This window comes from Choloepus didactylus, chromosome 20 (genome assembly GCF_015220235.1).
Source record: "Choloepus didactylus isolate mChoDid1 chromosome 20, mChoDid1.pri, whole genome shotgun sequence".
In the NCBI taxonomy this organism is placed as follows: Eukaryota; Metazoa; Chordata; class Mammalia; order Pilosa; family Megalonychidae; genus Choloepus; species Choloepus didactylus.
The window spans coordinates 11,741,959-11,764,817 of record NC_051326.1 but is presented as its reverse complement, the minus strand read 5'-3'; the positions used below and the strand labels follow the sequence as shown (position 1 = coordinate 11,764,817).

Below are 22,859 nucleotides of genomic sequence, written 5' to 3'. Positions count from 1 at the left end.
GAGCCACTGGCTCACGCCCCAGAGCTGTTGTCACGTTTGTCATTTAGTTCTCCCTCCCAAAGTGCCCAGATCCGCGTGCTCAGGGCTCAAAGGAATTTACTGAAAAAAAAAAAAAAATTAAATTAAGGAATGGCAGCTCGGAAGAGACAGCAATTTATGCAGATGAATGCAAATAAATACACATTTCCATACATATGTTTATGCAGATATTTTTGTGGTCTTTGAGCTGCCGCCTACTATCTTGGGTTAATGACAGGTGGTATCAAGACTTTCCAGAACAGACATCTCTATTAGCAAACTCCTCCCAGAGTCCCCCGGGAACCATGCGCCTGAGCTGGCCCTTCCCTCCGCGAGCCCCTCCCCACCCGCTCGGGCCTCTGGGCTGATCGGAGCAGCCGCCTCGTGGCACTCCCAGGCCACTGGGGCCCTGACAATTGCCAGGAGTATGGCATCTGCGCAGAGGACAGCTCTGACCTCCACGGGCCCGGCTGGCCTGTCTTGGGCTCTGTGTGAGTCCGGGTGGTCAGGCACATGGCTGGGCACTCACTCAGTCCTGCTCGGACGGGTGCCCCACGAGGGCCGCCTGCCTGGCTGGACCCTATGGGTTGTTTACATTAATTCAGCGGGGCCGCTGGACTTCAGAAGAAAACTTGCCCAGTACAGAGCAGACATTGCCTTCCCCCTCGTGCCCTGCCCCCCACCTCCCACCCCACTTAGTGGATGCTAACTGTGGGTTCAGCTTTAATTTGCAACCTTTTCTCCTGTGGCCTCAGTCCCTTCTGGTGTCCTCACTTGTTGCCTGGAGGATGTGCAAGTTCTGCAACCCGCTGGCCCCTGGGCCCTCTCCCCAGAAGGGCTGAGAGGAAACAGCTTCCCTGTGACCTGCCCGAAGGCTGACCACTGGCCGGGAGGCCCACTCCCCAGTGGGGGGAGCATCCTGGGGGTCTTGGAGGTGATGCTGAAGATCCATCTGGAAACCAAACCCTGGCTTTTTGGGATCCTGACTGGGCCTGCCTTGGGCAGCCCTGGAAGATTCTTCTCTAGCTGCCACGTCCCGGAGGCCGGAGGCTTTGGGGAGCCACATGGGGACTGGAATGTGATCGCCAAGGAGGGGGTCTTGTTTGTCATGATCAAAACAGTGCCTGCATACAGCAGGTGCTCAAGAAAGATGTTTTGACTGATGGAAAGAATGGAACGTTCCCCCCAACATCGAGGCTGCACCCTCTGCCCAGCTGTCCCTGTGACTCGATTTACAGTGTGGGGTGCAGGGGCCTGGCCTGCCCCACCAGGGAACCTCCCAGGGAGGGCAGCCCTGGACGGACAGCACCCACAGGGCCAGCCTCCCTGGCTGAAAGGCAGATCTGCCCGTGCACAGTTCTCACGCTCGGTCATGGTGGGGGAGGCAGGGGGAGAGGGGACGACCCTTTCTGGCCATGATGGAAACTCGGAGGCCGGTGTCCAGTTGGGCTCCAGAAGTCAGTTCAGGGGCGATTCTGTCTCAAACAAGACCTGCCGCAGGGACCCACTAAGCACACGAGTCTCGGCACACAGCCACCCCAGTGCTGAAACCACGCTGGCTGCAGCCCAGTGCAGACAAGCCGGCCGGGTTGTGCTGGGCGACAGAGGGCGGCCTTGGCCTTGCAGCCCACATGACTTCCACTCACTGCCCTCGGGGCCACTCTCAGTTTTGCTGGCCCAGCTTCCCACGGCAAGAAGCTTTCACATTCAGAAAAATCTCTGCCAGAGCACCCGCGGGCTCCCGCTCAGCTACCTGCCTCCCCAGAGCTGCTGCCCAGGCACGCGAGGGCCGTGGAGACCAGTATCTCCCGGCCCCGCTTCACTGTTGCCGGCTCAAATTGAACTTTTAAAGGGCAATTTTGTTCTTTAATTGTTTCAGGCTGACCCTTGACCTCTTCAGCTTTTCTGAGCTCTTTGGGAGATTCCTCGAGGCTGGAGTGACTCACTGGGGTTGTGTGATAAGGGACAAAAGAGATAAAGGCACCTCCTTGGAGGAGCAGAGGAGTGATGGGCGCCTGGGCCTCCTCGGCTGCCTGCCTGTGGGCCTGGGGTCTCCAGGGCAGGCTCTTGCCGGGAGCAAGCAGCCCTGGCCCATAGGCCGAAACGGGGCAGGTCAGCCCGGTACCCCAGTTTCCTTCCCCTCTCTAGGAAACTGGCTGGGATGCTGAGAGGTGCAGGGAGGGTATACGGGTAAATTTCTGCAGTCAGTGGGATCCACCAATCCGTCAACAAATGAAACCCAGACTATCCGGAAGCATCTGTCCCCTTCTGCAGACCCCAGTAGAGATGCACTGTGGTGTCACTCAGGACCCCGGGACCCAGGGCAGGACATCCAGAGAGCCTATCATTATGAGTCCAGAACCGGGCCTAATACCAAAGCCAGCTCAGAAGTGGCACCAGGAACCCAAGGCCCAGGCACTGCAGTGTTGGACGCAGCCAAGCCGAGGCCAGAGCCCTGTTTACAAACCTGAATCTCAGACAACCCTGCGGATCCCTAAGAAGGCTCCGGAGAGTGAGAAAGTTCCCCTCGCGGCCTCCGGCCCTCAGATTGGCACCTGACAGCGTGCGGGTTATTAATTATCCTCGGAGCTTTTTAACATGCAATAAAAAGCCTTTTAAAATGTTCTGATGGGAGGTGATTAACTCTATTAAGTAGCATTATGGATCTTGCTATCTGTTGCTATCATAAACACAGTTGTAGGTGGAATGTTTTATTATGGGCATAAAAATGTCCCACATTACAATGCATAAGCACATATTGATGTTATATTTCTTTACCGTGCCGCGCGCCCCAGTCCCCGACCACTCGGAAAAGAAACTACACGTCTTAATAATTTATACTCCGAGTTTTAACCAGGATTATCAATGGCAGCGTTCGAGCTTTCACTTTTGGCAACACAATAGATCACAGTAAAAACGCACCGACAAGCGATGTGTCTGTTTGATTTTTTCCACCTGAATCAGCAGCCCAAACTCCAGACACAGCAGTTTAGGGCAAGCAGCACACTGAAGAATTTAAGTCTAAGCATTTAATCTGTTCTTTCCATAAATTTCTGCTGCTTGTGCTTTATAATGATTCTACCCAAGGAAGTTTATTTATATCGCATTTTTCCAGCATCAGCACATTGAGAACACAACGGCCATCGCTCAGTCAATAGCTCACAGCCATGTATAATATCACTCCGGAAATCAAAAGCCCATTTGAAGAAAGGGAGGCTCAGATTAAAGCCACTTTAAGACATCAATAACTGGGGACCGGTGAAGGGAAGTTATAAATACCCAGCCTGCGCACATGCAAACAGGCGTTTGCACACGCGCCCCGAGCCGCGGACCTCCCGGCGGGACGGCGCTGGGGCTAGTGGGCGAGCCGAGGGGAGGAGTCACGGGGAGGCCCCGCCCCTCGCAGGGGTCTCCGCCCACCTCCCCCACAGGGTCCTCCGCCCCCAGCTGGCGGGGGCTTAAAGCAGGCGAGGAGAAGGAACCCAACGGAATCACCCCATAAACAGAACAAACACGCACATTTCTAGATTGCTAACCACGGGGGCCGGGGCAGGGGGCACTTCAGTTACATCCCAGGCTCTCAACCTTCGTTCAGACGCTGCCGCTCATACGTGTGGGGACGGGGAGAGGGGGGCAGCAGGAGGACGCCCCAGCACCTTAAGTTGGCTCCCAGGATTCGAGCTGAGAAAGACCGAGGAAATCATCTCCTCTAATCCTCACTCCAGGCAACTCTAGGACGGAAGTTCCCATTTCACAGATGGGAAGAACGAGGCTGGGAGTAACCTGCCCACGGCCACACAGCTAGTGAGTGGCAGGAGCAAGATATGAATTGGGCTGTGTAATACCAGATCAGTTTTTACAGTTCTAAGCCACTGGCTTTTGCTGCTTGGCACTTATCCTAGACTGTCCCCAGGGCAGCACAGTTCCAGGGGCTGAGGAAGGTTTAGGGGTCACTTGCAAAGGTGAGGCCCAAGGTCCAAGGAGCACCATAAATGACTGTGACGGAGATGGGGGCGGTGGGCATGAAGATGGTCGGGGCTGGGGAGAGGTGGCTAGGGAGGCATGTGGGAGGGTGGGCTGGTGGAAACACCTGGGCAGATCCCTGGGGTGAGCAGCCAGGTGGGAGAAACACGGCAAGGCCTGGGGTGGGGGGCCTGGGCTCCAGACTTGCAGTGGTGAGGGCCCCTCAGGCCTGGGGGAGGAGAGAGAAGGCAGAGTGCACCTGCTGGGAGGGGCTGGGGCTCCAGGTGGGGCAGGCAAACAGCCGCCAGGAACCAGAAGCAGAAGGCACCCCTGGCAGTTACCTCGGCCCCCAATGGCCAAGGGCTTATCTCTCCCAAAGCCTCCGAGAAATCCCAACCAAGCCCCCTCAGGTGAAAGAGGGACACTTGGTTTTTCTGCAGGAACACACTGCAGCCCTGCACAGAATGTGTATCCCTCAAAAGGTGAATTATCTGCAGTTAGCATGCAACCCCAGAATAAGGTTAAACCCTGCAAAAGTGTCCAGACAACAGAGAGTCTGATGAAGAGCAGAAAATTAGAATTAGGTTATGCAAAACCACAGGAGGTGATGCCTGAGCAAAGACAGCTTTGTTCAGGACGGCTTTTGCCCATAGGCTCCCTAACTCCGGAGCTGCCCCACTGCCCTAGTTCCCAACCCCCTGCTCTGGTGCCCAGCGCTGGGGTGTTGCTACTTCAGTGGTGTGGGGAGCACTGACCCCTTACTGCTAGTGTTGTGGTCATTCATTTGGTCATTTAGTCACTGATACAGTCAACACGTATTTATTGAGTCCTTGTACTAGGGATACAGTGGTGAGCAAAGCAGACCCCAAAACATGCCCCCACAGGGCATGGACTCTAGGGGGTCCTTGCGCTCCTGTTTGTCTCCTGCTTCTCAAGGGGAGGTGCAGTGCAAGGGGTTCCAGGGGTTCTCGAGGGCCGGGCAGGCCTCAGAGGCCCTCCTCACCCATGTATTTGGCTGCCATTGGTCCCAGAGGGCCCAGCAAATAGTTTTTCTGAGCCTCAAGCTGCAGCAACTCATCACCTAGTTCTCCTTTTCCCAGAAGGGCCTGGGGTTGCTCTCTGACCCATTTTGGGAGACCCTGCCCAGGATAAGAGGCAGCTTGTCCTGCAGGGAGAAGTCAGCTGTGTCATCACCAGGGACCCCAGACACCATCCCAGACCCTCTGCATTGCAAAAGGAAAACAGAGCACCCTCGTAAAAAGCCATAGTAAACAGAGACCTGGGAAAGGAGGAGAATTCCAGGAAAGTGGAAGAGCTGGTTCTCACAGCCCCTGACCCGTGAGGCTCCAGCCCCCTGGAAATCCAACTCTTCCCCTGGGGGAGCAGGTAGCGGTTGAGCCACACGAGAGTTGGGGATTGACCCGACGTGTTCAGCCACCCCGAGTCAGGAGAGAAGCGGGAAGTCCAAGCACTGAACTCCCTGTTCATCCCCAAGACAGAAGCCCCAGCTCCAAAACTTCACCTCTGCACATGTGCATCCCCCGGGGCCAGGCCCCTGCCCCGTGAACCTCCAACTGGGGCTTGGAGTGGAGCCTTCCTGGCATTGGGGAGGGACACAAGTGAATAAGCCCCCACCCAGGACAAGGTCATTTTTTCTGCAAGGACACGGCCTTACCCATTTGGAGAGGAGAAACATCCCCGCATCTTAGGACATAATAACTACAGGGAGCCCTCAGGGCTGCTGCTGACAGTTGCTCAGGTTGCACATTGCACAACCCCACACACCCGCCTCACAGTTGTCAGATTTCTTTGGTATCACGTAGGCAAAGTGTGGAAGCTGAAGCGTGTTGTTAGGCAGAGGAGCCAGGACTGGTGGAGCTGCAGGGGAGGGTGGGCATGGCCCAGGAGGCTGGAGAGCGGGCAGCAGCCTTGAGGGACAGGAGAGAAATGAGGACCACCAAGGGATATGGAGTAGGAAGGACTGTGGTCAGAGGGGCGCTAAGAAAAGTTTACTGTGGTTGTGGAGTAGTGTGGAAAGTGCCGGGCGGGGGCAGGCCTGGGGGAGGGAGGCAGTGCAGCCACCCTGGGGAGCCCTGTGGGGCAGCTGGGACAGCAGCTGGGTGGCAGGTAGGGCAGAGACCACTCAGAGGCCAGCCAGGTCAGGAGGCGGGTGAGGATGAGGGAGGGGTGGGGGCCGGGGCCTGGGGGTCTGAGCCTGAGAGGCCTGCAAGTGCATCCTCATGGGGGGTTGCGGAGGCTCAGCCCCCTGGGCACGCAGGAGGACGCCTAGTCAGGGACCTGCAGCAGCCTCTGTAAGGGCTCAGGATCCTGAACCTCAGAGACTCACTTTACGAATGGGGATGCAGAGACGGTGCAGTGATGGGGGTGGGCGAGGGGCAGGGGGAGCGGCTGCCCCGGCTGCAAGCTGGGCGTCTTATGTGCCCTTTCACATCTACATGGCCAGGCCTGCAACCAGGACCAGGCTCCCAGGACAGTAAATGTGGGATTAAGAGCACGGCTTGGTGCTGGCCTGCCCAGCTGTCAATCCCAACCCTGTCCTTGACCAGTTGGGCAATTGCGGGAAAGTCACTTCATGTCCCTCGTCTGTAAAATGGGAGTGATAACTGTGCTCACGTCAAAGGACTATTGTGAGAATTAAATGCATCCAGATGGGAAAAGTGCTCAGAAGGGTACCTGGGACATCCCAACCTCAGTGTACCTCAGGGCTGCTGCTTACAGTTGCTCAGGTTGCACACTGCACAACTCCAGGAAGTGCCATCTGCCAAACAGTCATCATAGATTTCTTTAGTCATTATGACAGTTTTCTGGTAGGTGGCAGGAAAGGAGCCTGAGAAAAGCGTCTTTTAAAATTTAACAGAAAGTTGCTGAATCGGCCATCAGCGGGGGTGTTCTAGAGCCATTTGCAGTCGAGTGGGGTCGGGGGCAGACATGAAAGTAGCCCATCAAGATGCCGGATGGTAAGAAGTCTGCACAGTGTATGCAGGGTTAGGGGAGGAGAGGGCCTAATCCTGCATTCCTCTCTTTCTGGCTGAGTCTGGTGCCTCAGTTTCCTCCTTGGGAAGTGGGACAGTCCCGAAACTCTGGGCCTCGCCGCGGCCTGTGGACTAAGGGCAGCCTTGCTCCCAGGCCCTCCGGAGGCCCAGGACTTTCCTGAGACAGGCGAGGCCACGAGGCTGCAACTTCCAGCCTGGGGAGGCCCAAGTCCCCTCTGCATTCCAAGAACAAGTTACAAAAATGGGATGCGACGTTGACGTGGACTTCCTCTGCCTCAGAACGTAAATGTTGAGTTGTTCTCCCTCTGCATGCGATTCTGCTGTGGGAAAGGCACGCGAACGCACAACAAATAACCAGAAGGCCCCTGCACGCCCCATGCTCAGCTCTGCGGTGATTCCTGACTGGCTCGGAACGCGGCTCCCGCAGCCAACAGGACTGGCCGGCGGTTCCGGGGCCCCCGACTACCTCCCCACCTTTCCCGGGTCCTCTGTGCTGCTTCCACCCAGGGAAGACGGGGCTCCTTGGGGAAGTGGCACAAACGCCACATCTGTAAAGGGGACACGGTGACCTGGGCTGAATATACATGGAGAGACAAGCGGGTGGCGGTGGAGCACGTCGGGGGGAGACCCTGTGTGTGCTGCACGGGGGTCCCTCGAGTCAGGCTGCCCTCCCCCACCTCAGCTGCCTCTCCTCTAATCATCGGTTGGTGGTGCCCAGACCCTGTCACCCCCAGACTCAGCCACCTGTGCTGATGGGGCAGCCTAGCCACCCTGGTGTCCAGGGGTCAGGGGTCTGTCTTGAAAGGGAGGGGGATTTCCCTCACAAGCCCTGACTCTCAAGGTGGGATCAGGCGCTGGGGCACAGGCTGTTGAGCCCCAGAAGGAGAGAGGAGACCCTCCCACCTGTGCTGGCCTTCAGGGTGGGGCATGGGACTGAGCAGGGGAGGGGAGGGGACTGGGGCATGGGGGCTGGAGGAGGGGCGAGGGGAGGAGGGGACGGAAGGGTCAGGGAACGGGAGAGTGTGGGCTGCAGGCTGGCCAGCCCCCTCCAGCCAGCCCCCCAAATCCTTTCCTTGGGCTCCTCAAGGGCCATTTAGCTGAGGCCCAGGCCTTCCCCGCGGGCTTCTGTCTGGCAGCTGAGAGGCTGGGGGGGTGTCCCCAGAGAGTGGAAGGCTCAGAAAGCAGGACCCCCGAGTGATCAGCCAGCTTCCTCAGGCTGGGGGTGCATTCCCCTCCTGGGGGTGGGGGGAGGAGATGCCAGCGAGACCACCAGAGCCGTGACACCCTGTGGCTGTACGCGAAGTCTCCCTGGGTCCGAAGTGTCACCCTCCAGAGAGGGCCAGAGGAGTTTTCCTGCTCTGCCGAGTGACTCTGAAGCTATCAGCGCATGGCTAATCTTCCTTCTGTTCAGAAATGCAGAGTAATTTGCCCGAATGGGGATTTCTGCATATTTATACTAATGTCTGTGTTTAAAGCTTATGAGACAGGGAATTGCTGAGAGATGTCCATTAGCAATATATACAGACTGCAATTATTTCTTTATGGTGTGTGGTTTGACTGCAGAATATTTTATTTCAAGGGAAGGAGTGAGCTTTGCCTTCTGTGTTTTTTTAGGAGCCCAAATAAATCACGAAGAACAGGAAAGAAGTGCAAAGAGGCAAGAATAGAAGGAGTGTGACCTTTTAGGGTTCTGAGCCTTGACTACTCCACACCAGGAACTCTTCATCCTTGGAATCTAAATGCGTGCACCCAAGGCAGGTGGGGGGGAGATGAGTACACACAGGAATGTGGGTGAAAACCGGAGCATCTTCCCCGGGCTGGAGACCCCGCTCACACTTCATCAGCCAGAAGAGCTGCTGGAGGGGCCCTGTCAGAGGGAACCAGGAAAAGGGAACGAGGGGTATCCTCAGAACACCCCACTTCTGACCTCCACTGCCTCTCCCCTATTTCCACTCCAGCACAGAAGCTAAAAAGAAAAGCAGGTTTTGATTTGAAATGAAATAAGCCTCAAATCTTCAGACCAAGGAGCTCTGGAATCTGCAGATTCTGGCAGACACCAAACTTTTCCTCTGCGAGTGAGTGAGACACACACAGCTGGAACATCTGGGGACCCCACCAGACCCCGGACCGTCTCCTTCCGCCAGCGTCTGTCGGCGCGTGACCTTCACCTGCCAGCGACGTTTCTCTCAGCCGTTTGCACTACACTTTCCAGCCTCAAAATAGTTCACCAGTCAGTCGCTGCTGACTTCTCACTGCCTTCTTGCACAGAAACCTTTTCCAAGGGGCGCTGGGGTCCAAAAGAGGGACAGACGGTCCCTTTCTTTTTATAACACGGCCAGTCTTTTGACGTGGAGCGCTGTAAACACAAGTCTTGCCTTTAGCAGATGTGCTGTGGGCACAATAAGTGCCGCTTTGTACTCTTAAGCAACTGTGGCTGGTGCTAATTGGGCAGGAAAGTGAAGTGGGGCAAAGCGCTGGTGCAGTCTCCAGGGAGGCCTGGGGCGCAGTGCAATGGGCAGCGTTCAGTCTGCAGCCAAACCCCGGCTCTGCACTGCTCAGCCACTGCCGTGCCCCCCTCACTTCTGGTGAACTGCCAGCACACCTTCCCCGAGCCCAGGGACCAAGCAGCACCACTCCCTCTTGGGCAGAGGCTGTTTTGGACATGCTGGAGGCCCGGCTGTGTTCTCATGCACCACTGCCAGGGCTGGGCTCTAAAGGCTGCAGCTGGAACAGATGCCGTTCAAGAGATCCAGGAGCCAGGGGTCAGTATGATCACTTTCTCCCTTGAGTCATTTACCATGGGGCTGTCCTGTCCCTATGGTCACTCCAGGTCAATCCAGAGACTTTGCAAAGGACAGAAATGGCTGGCCGGACACGACATCTATTGCTTCCACAAGGAGCCAAAGGCTGTGCTGGGTGTCAGCGGGAAGACAATTTCCCCAGCTCTGCACTGGGGCTCCTCATTTCTCGGCATCTGAGACAGAAGGTGCCAATAACTACTTCTAAATGGAGGTGCTGCTGTTTGGTAGATTTCAAGAATTTCATGAATTTAAGAGGGCATAAGCTCAATTAATAGATCTCATTAACCTCAAAGATGTATCATCTTTGCACGGAATTGGCTCCTTTGTAGGATGACGTGCTCTATTGACTTTACTGCTTCGGTGGTGCCTTGTATGAGGTGTGGGATGTGCAGTAATGGGAGACAATCCCCAGCGACAGTTGCACCAACTGACTCCCCAGCCCCAGTGGTCTCCATGCTGGCCAGTGCCTTGGAGCCTGCAGGGCCCAGCGCCCATCACGGATTTACTCTGGGAATCGAGGCCATCCACCTGCTCATTCATCCTTCCAACACACACTTTCAGAAATGAGGAAAGAATCCAAAGATCACACATCTATATTGAGAAATATCAGATGCATGACGCTGGGAGACAGAAAACAGCTGCCGTGGGATTGCCCACCCTTAGCCCAAACACGCCTGGTGACAACACAGGCCACACCCGGAAGCTTCAAGGTGTGGGGCAGTGAAAAGGGTACGGCAGAGGCTAGCAGTTTAGAGACCGACTCCCACCCTACCTGGGCAAGTATCTTACCCAAGCCTTGGTTTTCCATCTGCAAATCGAGGCTAATAACTGCCTCACAGGGAGGCTGCAGGGATTACATAAATGCAAAGTGAACAGGTGATGAATAGAAGGTGGCAGGCCCACAATCACCATCAGCTTCCCACCTCCAGGCCCTCATCAGCTCCTCACCTCCACACCCTTCCAGAAGACGGCAGCACAGTCTGGGTCCCCCTGCACTGCCTGCCCCCTGGAATGGGAATCTCTCACCCACAGCATCACAGCAGGACAAGCCTCTGTTCTCGGGTGGCATCATTTCCGCCAGGACCCAGGGAGAGGCCACGTGTCTACTTCTCTGCTTTCTGGGATGAGTGGCATTAAATTAGGAATTCTAGAATCACTGCCCAGAGCAAAACAAAGCAAAACAAAACCAAAAAACAAAACCCTTGTCTCATAAAACTGTTTAGCCCAGGAAGATACTGAATATCACCATGTAGAAGACTGAAACACAGGAATTATTTTTCGATCAATCAGAATTTCTGAAACTTGCCTGTTCAAATAGCCAGATGGACTAAGAGCCTTCAGACTCACCATATGGCTGTTGCTAAACTTAGGGGCCTCCGAGGTCCCTGGCAACAGGTTCTGTTTGGGGTTGAGTGGCGAGCGAAGCCCTCGGAGCGTGCCAACTGGGCCACTGGGCCTGGCTCTTGCCCTCCTCTGGACTGACGTGGACCTGCAGCCCGGCCGTTATCGGTGCAAGTCCCCTGGAAGGGGCTGCGCTCTCTAAATGCATTGCAACTTACTGAAATAACCACCACAGAGGGACAGTGTTTACAAACCACAAGTTAAAAGAAAAGGCTCCCCCAGTGTTTGTAGGACCCAGAGGGCAGGGCTGTCCCCAGGAGAGTGCACCAAGCAGGCATTTCCAGGAGGCCCCCAACTATGGGAAGTGATGCGTTTAGGCCCCCGTCCTTGAGTTGCCGTTCCTGCTTCCTCTTGGACGATGTCCCCCCTTACCCTGCCCAGCCCCACTCCCAGGCCTTGTGGTGCCATCGATGGCCTGACCCCTTTTCTGAGCAGCGTGTCGGTCGTGTCCCTCCTTTGCCTCCTCCTCCCGCTCACTCCTTGGGTGGCTGCAGGGGGCACGGGCTGCCCCTCGCGGCGGTGCTTCTCCGACCGCAGCCGCCTTGCAGCGGGCACCCCCTGGGCAGGCCTGAAGCGGGCACGGCCCCCAGGTCTGATGCTGCTAAGCTCGCCTGGGCCCTGACCCTGTCGTGTTCAGTCTGCCGGGGGAGAGAAGGTTTCTGGGAGGTGGCACTCTTGGTAGCAGACGAAGTGATTTCACCCCTGGGGAATGGGGGTGGTTGCATGGAATTTTCCAGGGACAGTTTCTTGGGGTAATGTGATATTTTGGTGACACCTCTGAGTCTCAGTCTCCCCACCTATAACATGAGGGTTTTCCCCCAAATGACTTTAAGGTGCTATGCTGCTCTAAGATTCACTATAGTGGGGTGGGTGGTGTGGGAGGGGTTGAGGCGGGGGGATGGATTGTTGCTTTGGAATAATTTTCCCTGAGAGAGAGACAGGTGCTGAGCCGTCGGGAGGACACAGCTGGGGCGGGGTTTAGGCTGGGCCAAGACACACCTGACTCCTGGGCTTCAGAAGAAATAAAGAAAAAACCCAATAGAAAGTTTGACCCAATTGCACCGCCAGAACTGGACAGGGTGAAAAGGCTCAGAAATGAAGGGGGCTCTATAAAAAGGAATTATCAACAATCCCAATCCTGACTACAAAGGGGAGGGAAGGACCCCACAGAAACCAGTGTCGTGGACAAGTCAGACTGCCGAGAGCTGCTTTCTCTCCTCTTATTTTGGAAGTTTGAGCGTGTGTGTGAATACGTGTATGCATTTGCGTTTTACATAAATAAGCCACGATCATTACAGAAAAGCTAGAATATCCGCCACGTGATGCTCAGATCCACGCAGGGGACAGTGCCCTCTCCTCCCCTGAGCTGCCCGGCTTGTCGCCTACATCCTTTTCCTAAGGGCTTTGGCAAGCTGGAGCACGACCAGGAGGACGCAGTGTGGAAAAGGGGCCCCTCCCAGGATGAGCAGCTCAGGTCACCGAGGTATTTGGTCAGCATGAAAGGAAATCCTGCAGTCTTCCAACATCTGAGGGGTTGTCATGTCCAACAGGGACCAGCTCTGCTCTGCGTGATCCCACAGGCCAGGGCTGTGGAAGTTACTAGAACACAGCTCTTGGCCATTTAACAGGAAGGACCACTGGGTAACGGGTGATGCTGGCAGCGGCCCCTGCCAAGTACCCAGGGGTGGAGGGCAAATGCCTGCTCTTGCTAGACGACCTCTCAGATCCCTCCCAGCACTGAGCTCCCATGGACATAGAAAATCAACCCCAAACGTGGATGGTTCTCATAGCAGAAGGACAGCAACTCTCGAGAAGCTGAGGAAGCCGCAGTGTGGTGAAAATGTTAACGGGACCTCTAAGAAAAAGGCCAAGTGACCACGAGCCCCTGGAGAGAGCCGCAACGCAAAGGCCTGCGCTGTTTACGCCTGCAGAGTAAGCCTGCGGCGGGGTTCCAGCCCTTTCCCCCCACCAGCCCGGCTGCTGTGTGGCCTGTGGCCTGTGACCCCGGCGCCGGCAGAAGCTGGTGAGGAGCTGGTCTGCGCTTGCCTGGGAGGTGCGTGGGCCCTGGGCCCGGGGCGCTCGGCAGCGACCACACTGAGCGGTCACTTGGAAGAGAGGAGGAAGAGACAGAGAGAGGTCAGTGGGTTCACAATGTGAACCCTGGTCCCACAGGCTGCTGGCAGATTCAGCAAGGAAACAAGAGCATTTGCTTGAGGATGTGCCGAAAATGCTGAGGTGTCCCTCTAAGATGTACTTTTTTTTTTTTTTTAAATTTTTTTAAAATTTGCCCAAGATGTGCTTTTTTTTTTTTTAAGAAGAAGAGAACAGGCAGTGATGACTATTTCAGTAGACAGCAACCTTTTAGCCATATTTTTTCCATCAAGCAATTTACAAATTTTGAGTTCCTAAAATATTATGCTCATATTATTATTATTATTTTACCATCTACATTTCTAGAACAGTGAATGGGCTCCTGGATGGGATGTGATTTCAACCACATCAATTTCTCACTGAACCTTTTTCGTGCCATGTTTTCTCCAGTTTTGTTGCTTGATTTGGGGTGCCCAGTGCCCTCCGCCCTCCTTGTCACGTGGGTGCAAGCAGCAGGCAGACCCCACCTTCACCCAGTGGCCCCCCACCTTTCAGAACTCACCCACAACCTCAAAAACAAAATCTCGAGGAGCCAGCCTGGTGTGACATGGTTTTCCTGGCAAAGTCAGACTTTCCCAGCAAAGTCGACAGGAGGGAAAGAGGAGGTTTACAGAGAACTTTCTGGACCCTAGAGGTGCACGGATCTCCCAGTCGGGGGCTGATGGCCCCCAAATGCTTCTGACCCAGATCAGAGCCCCTGAAGATGGATGGGCCTTCACCTGGCCGGACTCGAATGGCCTCCGAAGTTGATAAAACGGCCCCTCCACGAAGGTCACGGTCCCTCGCCTGCCACATGCTGACGGATGAGGCCAAGTTGGCCAAGTGCCCTGAGTTTGGGGAACGGGACTTCTCCGAAGGCCAGCTAAAACCGCCCCGAGCCAAACCTGTCTCACATCACAACAGGCCCCGTGAACCGTTTAAGTCATGTATGCATGTGCGCAAGTGTAACTTCCTGATAGATGAATCTACTGAAAAACCATAGTTCCATGTCCCTGGCACTTACCCAGGCATTCTCCCCCAGGACTGGCATTTGTAAACCACCTGCACTGCCCTGGGCCCACTCTCGTTTCGGCCGCCTCCGAGGCCCAGCCTGGACTTCCCAGCCCAGTCCACGTTGCCTTCCCTTTCCTCCAGCTCCCGCAGCCCTCACTGCTGGCACCGCCGGGTCTCCCCAGAAGGAGCACAGTCTCCTCCAGCACAGACTTGCCCATCTCCCCCGGTCCGGAACACCGTAGGCATCACACTGGCCCCTCATCCAGGGGATCTGGGACCTGTTCCTGGCACGGCAGCTGATTCTGCTTGTATCTTTTGTTTGGTACATGGGAGGAGTCACGCTTGAACTTTGCACACAGCAGGTGCCTAATATGTTACCCATGATTGCTCTATACATGCTGGTGACAATGCAAGGGGGGTGTGTGTGACATGACTCGGGCCCTTGGTGGCCTCCGAGTGTCACTGGCCAGGCCCTAGTGCATTGTCCCTGCTGTGGTTCTGCTGCTTCCGGAGGGTCCGTGGAGGTAGGAAACGTTCCCTCCCTTTGCTCCCACCTGAAAAGCCCTCTCCTTCCCATCAGCAGCCTAGCTCCCCTGTCCGGCTGTCCGGCTGTCAGGCACACAGCAGGCCTTCGGATGCAAGGGCCTGGATGGAAGAGCCCACGCCCTCCCACGGGGGGTCCAAAGCTGAGCGCCGGAGGGCCCAGGACGCCGCGTCCCGCCGGGGCCCTGTGGAGCAGCGGCGCTCCGGGAGGGACACTAACGGGCTGGGGCGGCCGGGCTCCCCTCCTGCTCCGAGGACAGCACATTCCGGGGTGGCCTGTGCCGCATCTCCCCGCTTGCTTGGTTTGCTCATCATCAGATGAGTGTTAACAGAATGATTAAGCTCTAGACAACCTTCCAGTTAATAATTAACAAGCCCCTAGAGGACAGGCCCTGTGAAGGGGAGGAGGGCTTTCCGAGGCAGCGCTGGGAGTGGGGTTTCTCGGAGACTGGTGTTTTCTGGGTGGGGGGTGTGCGTGCACTGGGGGCAGGAGCTGGAATGAGGAGGGGAGGTAGGGTGGTGGCAGGATGGTGGGTTTGGTTCCGGATCTGTGTTGAGGGTGAGGTTGATCAGACTTGGGAGATGATATCAGACAACCGTCCTGTAAAAGCACTGAAGGCCCAGAGCCAGAGCTGCCCTGGATAATATTTCCTTCCCAGGCTTCTTCAGGGTGGCAATAACAACACCAAAAGTTACTGCAAGCTTTCTACATGCTGGGTCCTGCATGAAGGGCTCCCCAGCCGTTACTGCATCCTCAAAGCTTGCCTACGAGGATGGCACTGTTACTGGCACCATGTTACACATGAGAAAATCGAGGCCTGGGGATACCCATTTTCCAGCACAAGTCCGTTTGGTGAGTGGGCAGTGGAATTGGAGTTCTACTCAGGTTGTCTGATGCCGAACTCGGGCTCCGGACCCCTTCCACGTCCCTGCCACCTGCTCCTAAAGAACTCTCTCGGCTCTGGCGTTGGTGGTTGTCGGCACGTGGGAGCTCTGTGATTTTATTTGTCCAATCTGTTGCTGTGGCTGTGGAGGAGGGTCCCCCAGTGTCCTTGGCACCCTGATATCAAGCTGAATGTCCCAGGATGCTGCCTGCTCTGAGCCCTGCCAGGACAGACAGCTCCTGGAATTAGGGGGAAGTCACAGACATAGGCTGGTTCCTTCTGGAGTTATGGCAACGGTGGAGGATAATAAAGTGTTAGCGTGGGAGAAGGCAATTGTTTTCTTCTCTTCAAAATGGACCCCTGGGAGCCAGCTGCTTTGAACATCACGAGGTTAACGCTATCTGCTAAGACTCTGGAAGGCAAACGGTCTTTGATTTTGTCATATTACCCTGGGACCCTAAAAGGCCATGGATATTGAAAGATGGTTCTGACCTGGCAGTGATCACAATTACAGCAAACAATTTTATGGTGATAAACTATGTGCCAGGCAGAATGCTTTACATAAAGTAACTCAACCCTCGCAACCACTGTCACCCTTTTTATAGAGGAGCAAACGGAAGCAGGATTTCAGATCGTGTAAGCTCTTGGGCAGGTGTCACGGTGGACGTGCCTGGGAGCTGGAGGAACTCTGGAGCAGATGTGGGTTTGCAGTGAGGCAGGTGTGCAGGGGCCGGCTGTGGGATGAGCGCCCCATGTGGGGCCTGTCCATGAAAGGAGGAGGCATCTGCCCAGAGAGAAGTCACAAGACCTCGGTGGATGATCCCCAGCCCGGTGCTTTGTGCCCTCATTCATCAAATGCATCGTGAGCATCTCTCATGGGCCGGCTCAGGCTTGGGCGCTGCGGTGGAGCAGGGCTGGAGGCCTGGCCTGCCCCCACCCTGGAGCTCACGGTTGAGTTGGGAGAGAGGCACATCTCCCAAAATGTGCATCGGAGGTGCCAGCCTACGGCCCAGAGCACAGCTGGACAGGCTCTGACCCCAGGCCTGCAAGTGAGGCTGAGTGGCAAAAGATGACGGTGGGGGGGGCAGCCAGGACCCACATCCTAAAGTGGGCACTATCCAGAGGGCAGCAGGGCCCCTTGGAGGCCACTGGGGGTGGGGGGAATGCCAGGCCTGCATCTGTGTTTTTAAAAGACCACTGTGGCTGCACTGGGCCTGCACTGTGGGGGACGCACTATGGAGACCACCAGTCCCGGCCAGGGGCAACCGTGGCCTGAAAGGGGTGTGGTGCAGGGGTGCCAGGCTGTAGAGGGGAGATAAGAGGAGAAGCCTTGACCTCGTTTTGGACTTTGTGCATAGGGGAGAATGGGCAGGGCGCAGGGCAGCCCCAGGGTTGGGTTTGGATTTCTGGAGGGACTCGTGATGTCGTGCTGAGACAGAGGCACAGAGAGCACTGGGCTGTGGGTGAGATGATTTCAGCTAGGACAACATTTTGTGCCTCTGGGCTAACCTGGAAGCAGACTGCTTTACCACAAATTCCCAGCATCTTCCGGAAGATTTACTGAGTTTGCAGAGAGACTTGTGTCCGGGGCACACTCTGGACGTGCAAGGAGAGATGGGATCAGGGTGGGGCTCCCCGGCTGGGGAGAAGAGTTCCCAAAATCCCTGCCAGGGAGGTGTGGTTCGCAGCCTCCCTTTTGGGGACGGGGAGGTGGAGGTCCTATTAAGTGGCCTGACCAGGGGCTCCAGCCCAGGGAACAAGCCTGGGCTTCTCATGACTCTTCTGCACCGGGGAGGGGCCCTGGCTTCCCACTCCTCCACTAGCTTCATCTTTTGCCAAACTCTCCAGACCCTGGGCCAGAGCCGACAGCAGGAACAGTCCTTGGCATTCAGCAGGTGCAGAGCCATGTGCTTTCATGCCCACGATCTCATTTAACCATCCCCTAAGCCCTACGGGGTTGGTATTGCCATCCCATTTTCAAGACGGGGAAAGGGCGGCTTGGCCACACAGCTAGATGCAGAGTGGAATTCAAACCAGTTCCAGTCCCAGAGCCCATGTTCTTATTCACCAAGCCTCAAATGTCCTGACACCATCCTGTCTGTCACCGCGGAGCTCAGAGCCGCTGCTGCCCATGCAGACTGCAGTGGGGAGGCCGGAGGGTGATCTGTGGAGGGCAGGGCCAGGGGCGAGAACACGAGGGAGACGTGGGCCCGCAGCAAGGGGCAGTGCACCCGTGACCCTCCGGCCTGGGCAGGGAGGCCAAGCCCTCTAGACTGGCTCCTCAGGGCTCCTCACCCCAGACCTCCAAAGTCTAGAGTCGGACGAGACATCTCCCCAGCCCAGGTAAACCTGAGCGAGCAGGTGCAACCCGGCTGATTCCGAGACACACGGGTGACGATACAATAGCCTTTCTGTAGCTCACCACTGGGCCCAGCATCGGGGGCCCTAAAAGGTCTCCAACCACCCTGGAAAACACCCAGATTCTTCTTTGGAAGAAGGCAGCGGATAGAAACAACCACATCAAGAGCCTGCGTCCCTGATGTGAGCTCCGTAACCAGAGACCAGCTGGCTCACGTGGAGCCAGCTGTGGTGACCTTAGGTTTCAAGGTCTCATCAGGGCTGGAGGTTGGCCAACACCGTGGCCGCCACGGATGAGTTCTGGGGTTCCACCGCGACAACAAAACACAACGGATCAGGTGCCTTCTCACAGGAATTGGATGGAACTAATTCTCTTTTCTTCCCTTATCACTTTGCACCCATGAAATCTATTTTTAATTACCTTTCAATATATAATCTACAAAAAGTGCCTACAGATGACTTCCACCCACAAATTGTTCTTGGAGAAAGAAAGATTCATCTTGTAAGTTTCTTAAGAAAAAATCTGTATGCGCTCAATGCATTTAAATAACACTCATTAAAGTGAACTGCATGCACGCTGGCTTCTCTGGTCACAGATGGGTGACAATCACTTGACCTACCGCAAATCAAAAAGCATTTCCACACCACCTTTTTTTTCAATTGGTTAAGTTTTAAATTAAAGTCCCAACACCTTTTTTGGGAAAGCCGACTAACAGCCCTAACTGAAACTTCAGCTCAGTCAATTGGAAGATAATTATAAGAAACAAAATGTGAAATTTTAAATCAGGGCACTAATGAAGTCTAAAAATACCAGTGGCCCACTCCTCTGGTAGGCACGAACCGTTCTCCACAGAGGGGATCTTTCCATAATTACCCAGCCCGTGAGAGGCCAGCCTGTCACGTCAAATAACGGGAGGGAAAAATCTTGTGACTTTAATGAGCTAGATCTCAAGGCTTGCTTTCTACGGTAGATCTTATTATAATTCCAGGCAAGGTTTGAAATGGGGAACAGAAGAAAAGGAAAGTTTTTTTTTGTGGTTTTTTTTTTTTGGTGTGTGTGTTGGTGCCGTCACACTGTGTCTCTAGCTTTCCACCCGAGCCAGCTGTCTGTCATCTATGGGTGTGAAATCAACTGGGCTTCCAAGATGTAAAATCCCTAGAGGCAAAATCAAAAAGTGACCCAAATCCAAACCACGTGCTTCTGTCAGGAATACTACTCTAACATGGCAAGTTTCAAAGATGTAGTTAAAATTCAGTTTTCTTATTTAAAAAAAAATGCAGTTGTTTGACATTAGATCTGACAGACAAAATTATAGCTTCAGCAATAAAGGCTTTTAAGAAGGGAGAAATTACTTAAACACACACACACACACACACACACACACACACACACACAACCCAACCCACCAGGCTCCATTTTGAGGCATTTGTATGTGCGTGCTCCATCGTCTTTGCCTCATCTATGGGGGATGAATCAGCCAACGAAGGCCGTAAACAGAGAAGGGAGTTAAATGTAATTTCTGGGGATGCAGCCATCTAGCTGGAAACCATCTATGGGTGGTCACTGCTGCCCCTGGCTGGAGCTGGAGGCTCACTTTGTGGCTCTGCAGAGCGGGGGGCCATGGCCGCTTCCTAGACCCATGCCACCCCTTGCTCTCCCCCATACCAATCCACCCATGGGGCTGGAAGAGGGAACCCCACCACTGTCTCTCCTCTCCCCTCCTAGCTGGGGGCTGGGGACCCACCACCGAGGGTGGTCCACCCCTCCTGGCCTCTCACTGCTGCCTGTGTCCTCCTGATATCATGGGGTCTGCAGCTGAGGACACCCAGACGGGTGAGGCGGGTTCTGGCTGGGGGGCTATGGCCAAACCCGGGTCTCCAGTCACCTTTCTGCACAGAGCGATCCCTCGACTCCTCTTCCTGGATTCCTGTCTGCCACTTGGCAAGCCAGATGCTGCACCAGTCCCAGGGGGCTCCCAGGGGGCCTGTGTGCCCGTGGCGGGGGGGGAGAGGGACGCCCACCCACCCACTGCTCAGGCTGTGCCCAGCTCCCACTGCCCCGGGCTCCAGAGGCCGCGGCTCAGAAACTGGAAGTTTTTTTTTTCTTTTTAAACTAAAGGGAGAGGGAGCTTAACGAAAACAAATCAAACAAAAGATCAGTTTAGTCAATTTTTTAAAAAGGATCTTAAACAAAGCAAGAGTTTACCAGAATTTAGATGTAATTTTCTATAATTTTGTCATTTAAAACGAGTGCTGATTTCCAAAACAAAGGCAGTCAGGGCTCAGTCAGATTGGGAATTAAACCCAACAGAGAACCAGACATGGGCTTTGTTGTTGGGATGTTTGACAAGGCCTGAAAATTGCTCAGAAGGATAAAGACAGAGATTGGTGGCATGTCGGCGGGAGAGAGAAGGCCCGGCTGCACCCCGGGCTCGCGAGATGGGGTGTCAGGGGTGGGGGTGGGGGGCAGCTGGGCCTCGAGTGAGGGAGCTGCTCTGCCCTGGGCTGGGACCACCCAGCTCCCCTTCCCAGCCCCCCTCCTCCTCCTGACCCCAGCAGCCTCCAGCTTGGAGGGATGGGGAACCCCACTAGCCCCGGGCCCCTGTGCCTCCTGCCTCCTCGTGCAGTCCAGCTGTGGCAAATGCCCCAGACAGACTCCGGGGTGAGGCCCATCTGGGGGTGCCCTCTGCCCTGATGGGGGCGGGGTCCAGGCTGGGGCTTGTCCCTACACGGGCCATGATGGTGGGCTCCCTTCCCCGGGCTCTGTCCTTGAGGATCTGCCTTGGAGCTCCCTGCAATGAAAAGGCCAGGGCCTCTTTTCCAGAGTCTCACAGAACTGCCCTTGGGCCCTTGAAATAGAAAATTCCAGAGGCTCAGGATGGTCTGGGAATGTCTGCTGGGCCTCTCCTTCCAAGGCACTGGAGAGTGCTTTTCTGGGGACAGACACAGCCAAAGCAGGCTCTGACGTCCTCCGGGCTCCCCAGAGGGACGGATGCGTCTTTCCCGTGCTGTGCTTTGGCCTGGTTTTGGGGGTCGGAGGTGAGGCTGGCTCAGGGCAAGGGCAGTGGGCTTTGCAGGCTCTCCCCCACTTCCTCCTCCCCGTCTCCCTCTTCCTGCCCCCTCACACCCACCCTTCCTTGCCCTGCCCTCCCCACGTTCCATCCCTGCCTGAAGCTGGGCTGTCTCCGGCACGGGGAGGCCCCATCATGGGCTGACCCGGCCCCCGCTCCCCTCTTCTCTCCGTGGCCATGGCCACGATGGGAGCCACGGACGCAGGCACACGGGGCGGGGGGCGGCAGGACTTACCTTTAGGGTGCCCCGGGTCGGTGAACTCATATTTCCCCACGCCAATGGTACGCAGCATCTGCAGCCCGGGGGCCGAGTCGGAGGCGGGGGGCCCATTGGTGACGGGGGCACCGCTGGGGAGAGTGGCAGATGGCTGGGCTGGCAGCGGTGCAGGCAGCAGGGGCCCTGCCATGTGGCCGTTGCCCACGGCGGCGGGTCCTGGACGGGCCAGCTGCCCCACGCCAGGCAGCGTGGACACGGCCAGGGGCTGAGGGCTGGCATAGAGGGCCTGGGAGGGCATGCTGACCACCACGCTGCTCAGGGGCAGGGAGGGCGGCTGGGGCAGCGAGTAGTGGCCTGGCATCAGCGGGAGCTGGGGCCCCACGTGGGGAGGCACAGAGGGGGTCACCCCGATGACCGGGGCCTGGACGTTGACGGCCGGGCTGAAGGTGGGAGGCTGGGCCACTCCGTAGGAGTGCGCGATGAGGGCGGGCTGGCTCCCGGCGGCCACCGTGGTCACCCACGGCCCTGTGCCTGCAAGGGAGACAGAAGAGACGTCATCTCCTGGACGCACGGGCTCGCTCAGCAAACACCGCCCGCCCCAGGTCCTGGGCTGGGTGCTGGGGTCCCTGGGGTGCATGAACACCTGCTTTAGGGGTGTTGAACAAACGGCCGTGGGGGTTAGAGGGGGAGCAGGACCTGGCTGGGCAGGTGGGAGGGGCGGCAAAGCGGATCCCTTCCAAGAGACCCGGCTTCAGATCTCCACCGTGCCACGCACTAGCCAAGAGTCCCAGGCAAAATCTTCTCTGAGCCTCAATCTTCTCCTCTGTTAGACACAACCAACGATACCTACCCTAGAGGGACTACTGGGAAAACGAAATGAGGAAAATGTATTTGAAAAAAATTGAAACCACCTAGCAGAGTTTCCAGCACACAGTAACTCTTCTCCATGGGCTGACCTTCCTCCTTCCTTTTCGGAGAATCGCCCTCGGAGGGAGGGGGGCATTTGCCGGGCAAGGAGAGACCAGAGCTCAGAGCCCTGTGAGGGCTGGTGGCTCAGGATGGGCGAGATGGGGTGGGGTGCAGGAGGAGGTGTGGGGTGTGGGGTGTGGGGCTGGGGCTGCCCGCCAGGGCCTTGCTGGACGCTGGGCTTTGTCTGAAGCCACCTGCCTGGCCAGCCCTGGCAGGAAACATGAGAACCCACTTGAGCCCTTAAGGAAATTCTGGCTGAACAAGGGGGCCCAGCAACGCTCTCGAGATCTGATACTAGACACAGGCCAGTCGTGTCCAGGCCGGGCAGAGCAGGCCCCGGGTTCCCCTCAGCTGAGCTGACACTGAAGTGATCCGAGCTGATCTGTGAACCTGTGAATGCCAGGAAGACAGGCCTGCTGATGCCTCTGGGAGAGACTAAGGAAGGAGACTGGTGGTCGGGGGTCCACTGAGGACCC

General features: G+C 56.1%; 1 protein-coding gene across 3 annotated transcripts in view; it reads right to left on the bottom strand.

The window, feature by feature from the left end:
* The window catches only part of KLHL29 (kelch like family member 29), a 319,053-nt gene that overhangs the window by 44,080 nt on the left and 252,114 nt on the right, over positions 1–22,859 (bottom strand). For all 3 annotated transcript variants that reach the window (XM_037812592.1, XM_037812594.1, XM_037812593.1), the window contains one exon: positions 21,433–21,945. In XM_037812592.1, coding sequence (XP_037668520.1) covers positions 21,433–21,945 — 513 coding nt within the window. The remainder of the gene's footprint in view (positions 1–21,432; positions 21,946–22,859) is intronic.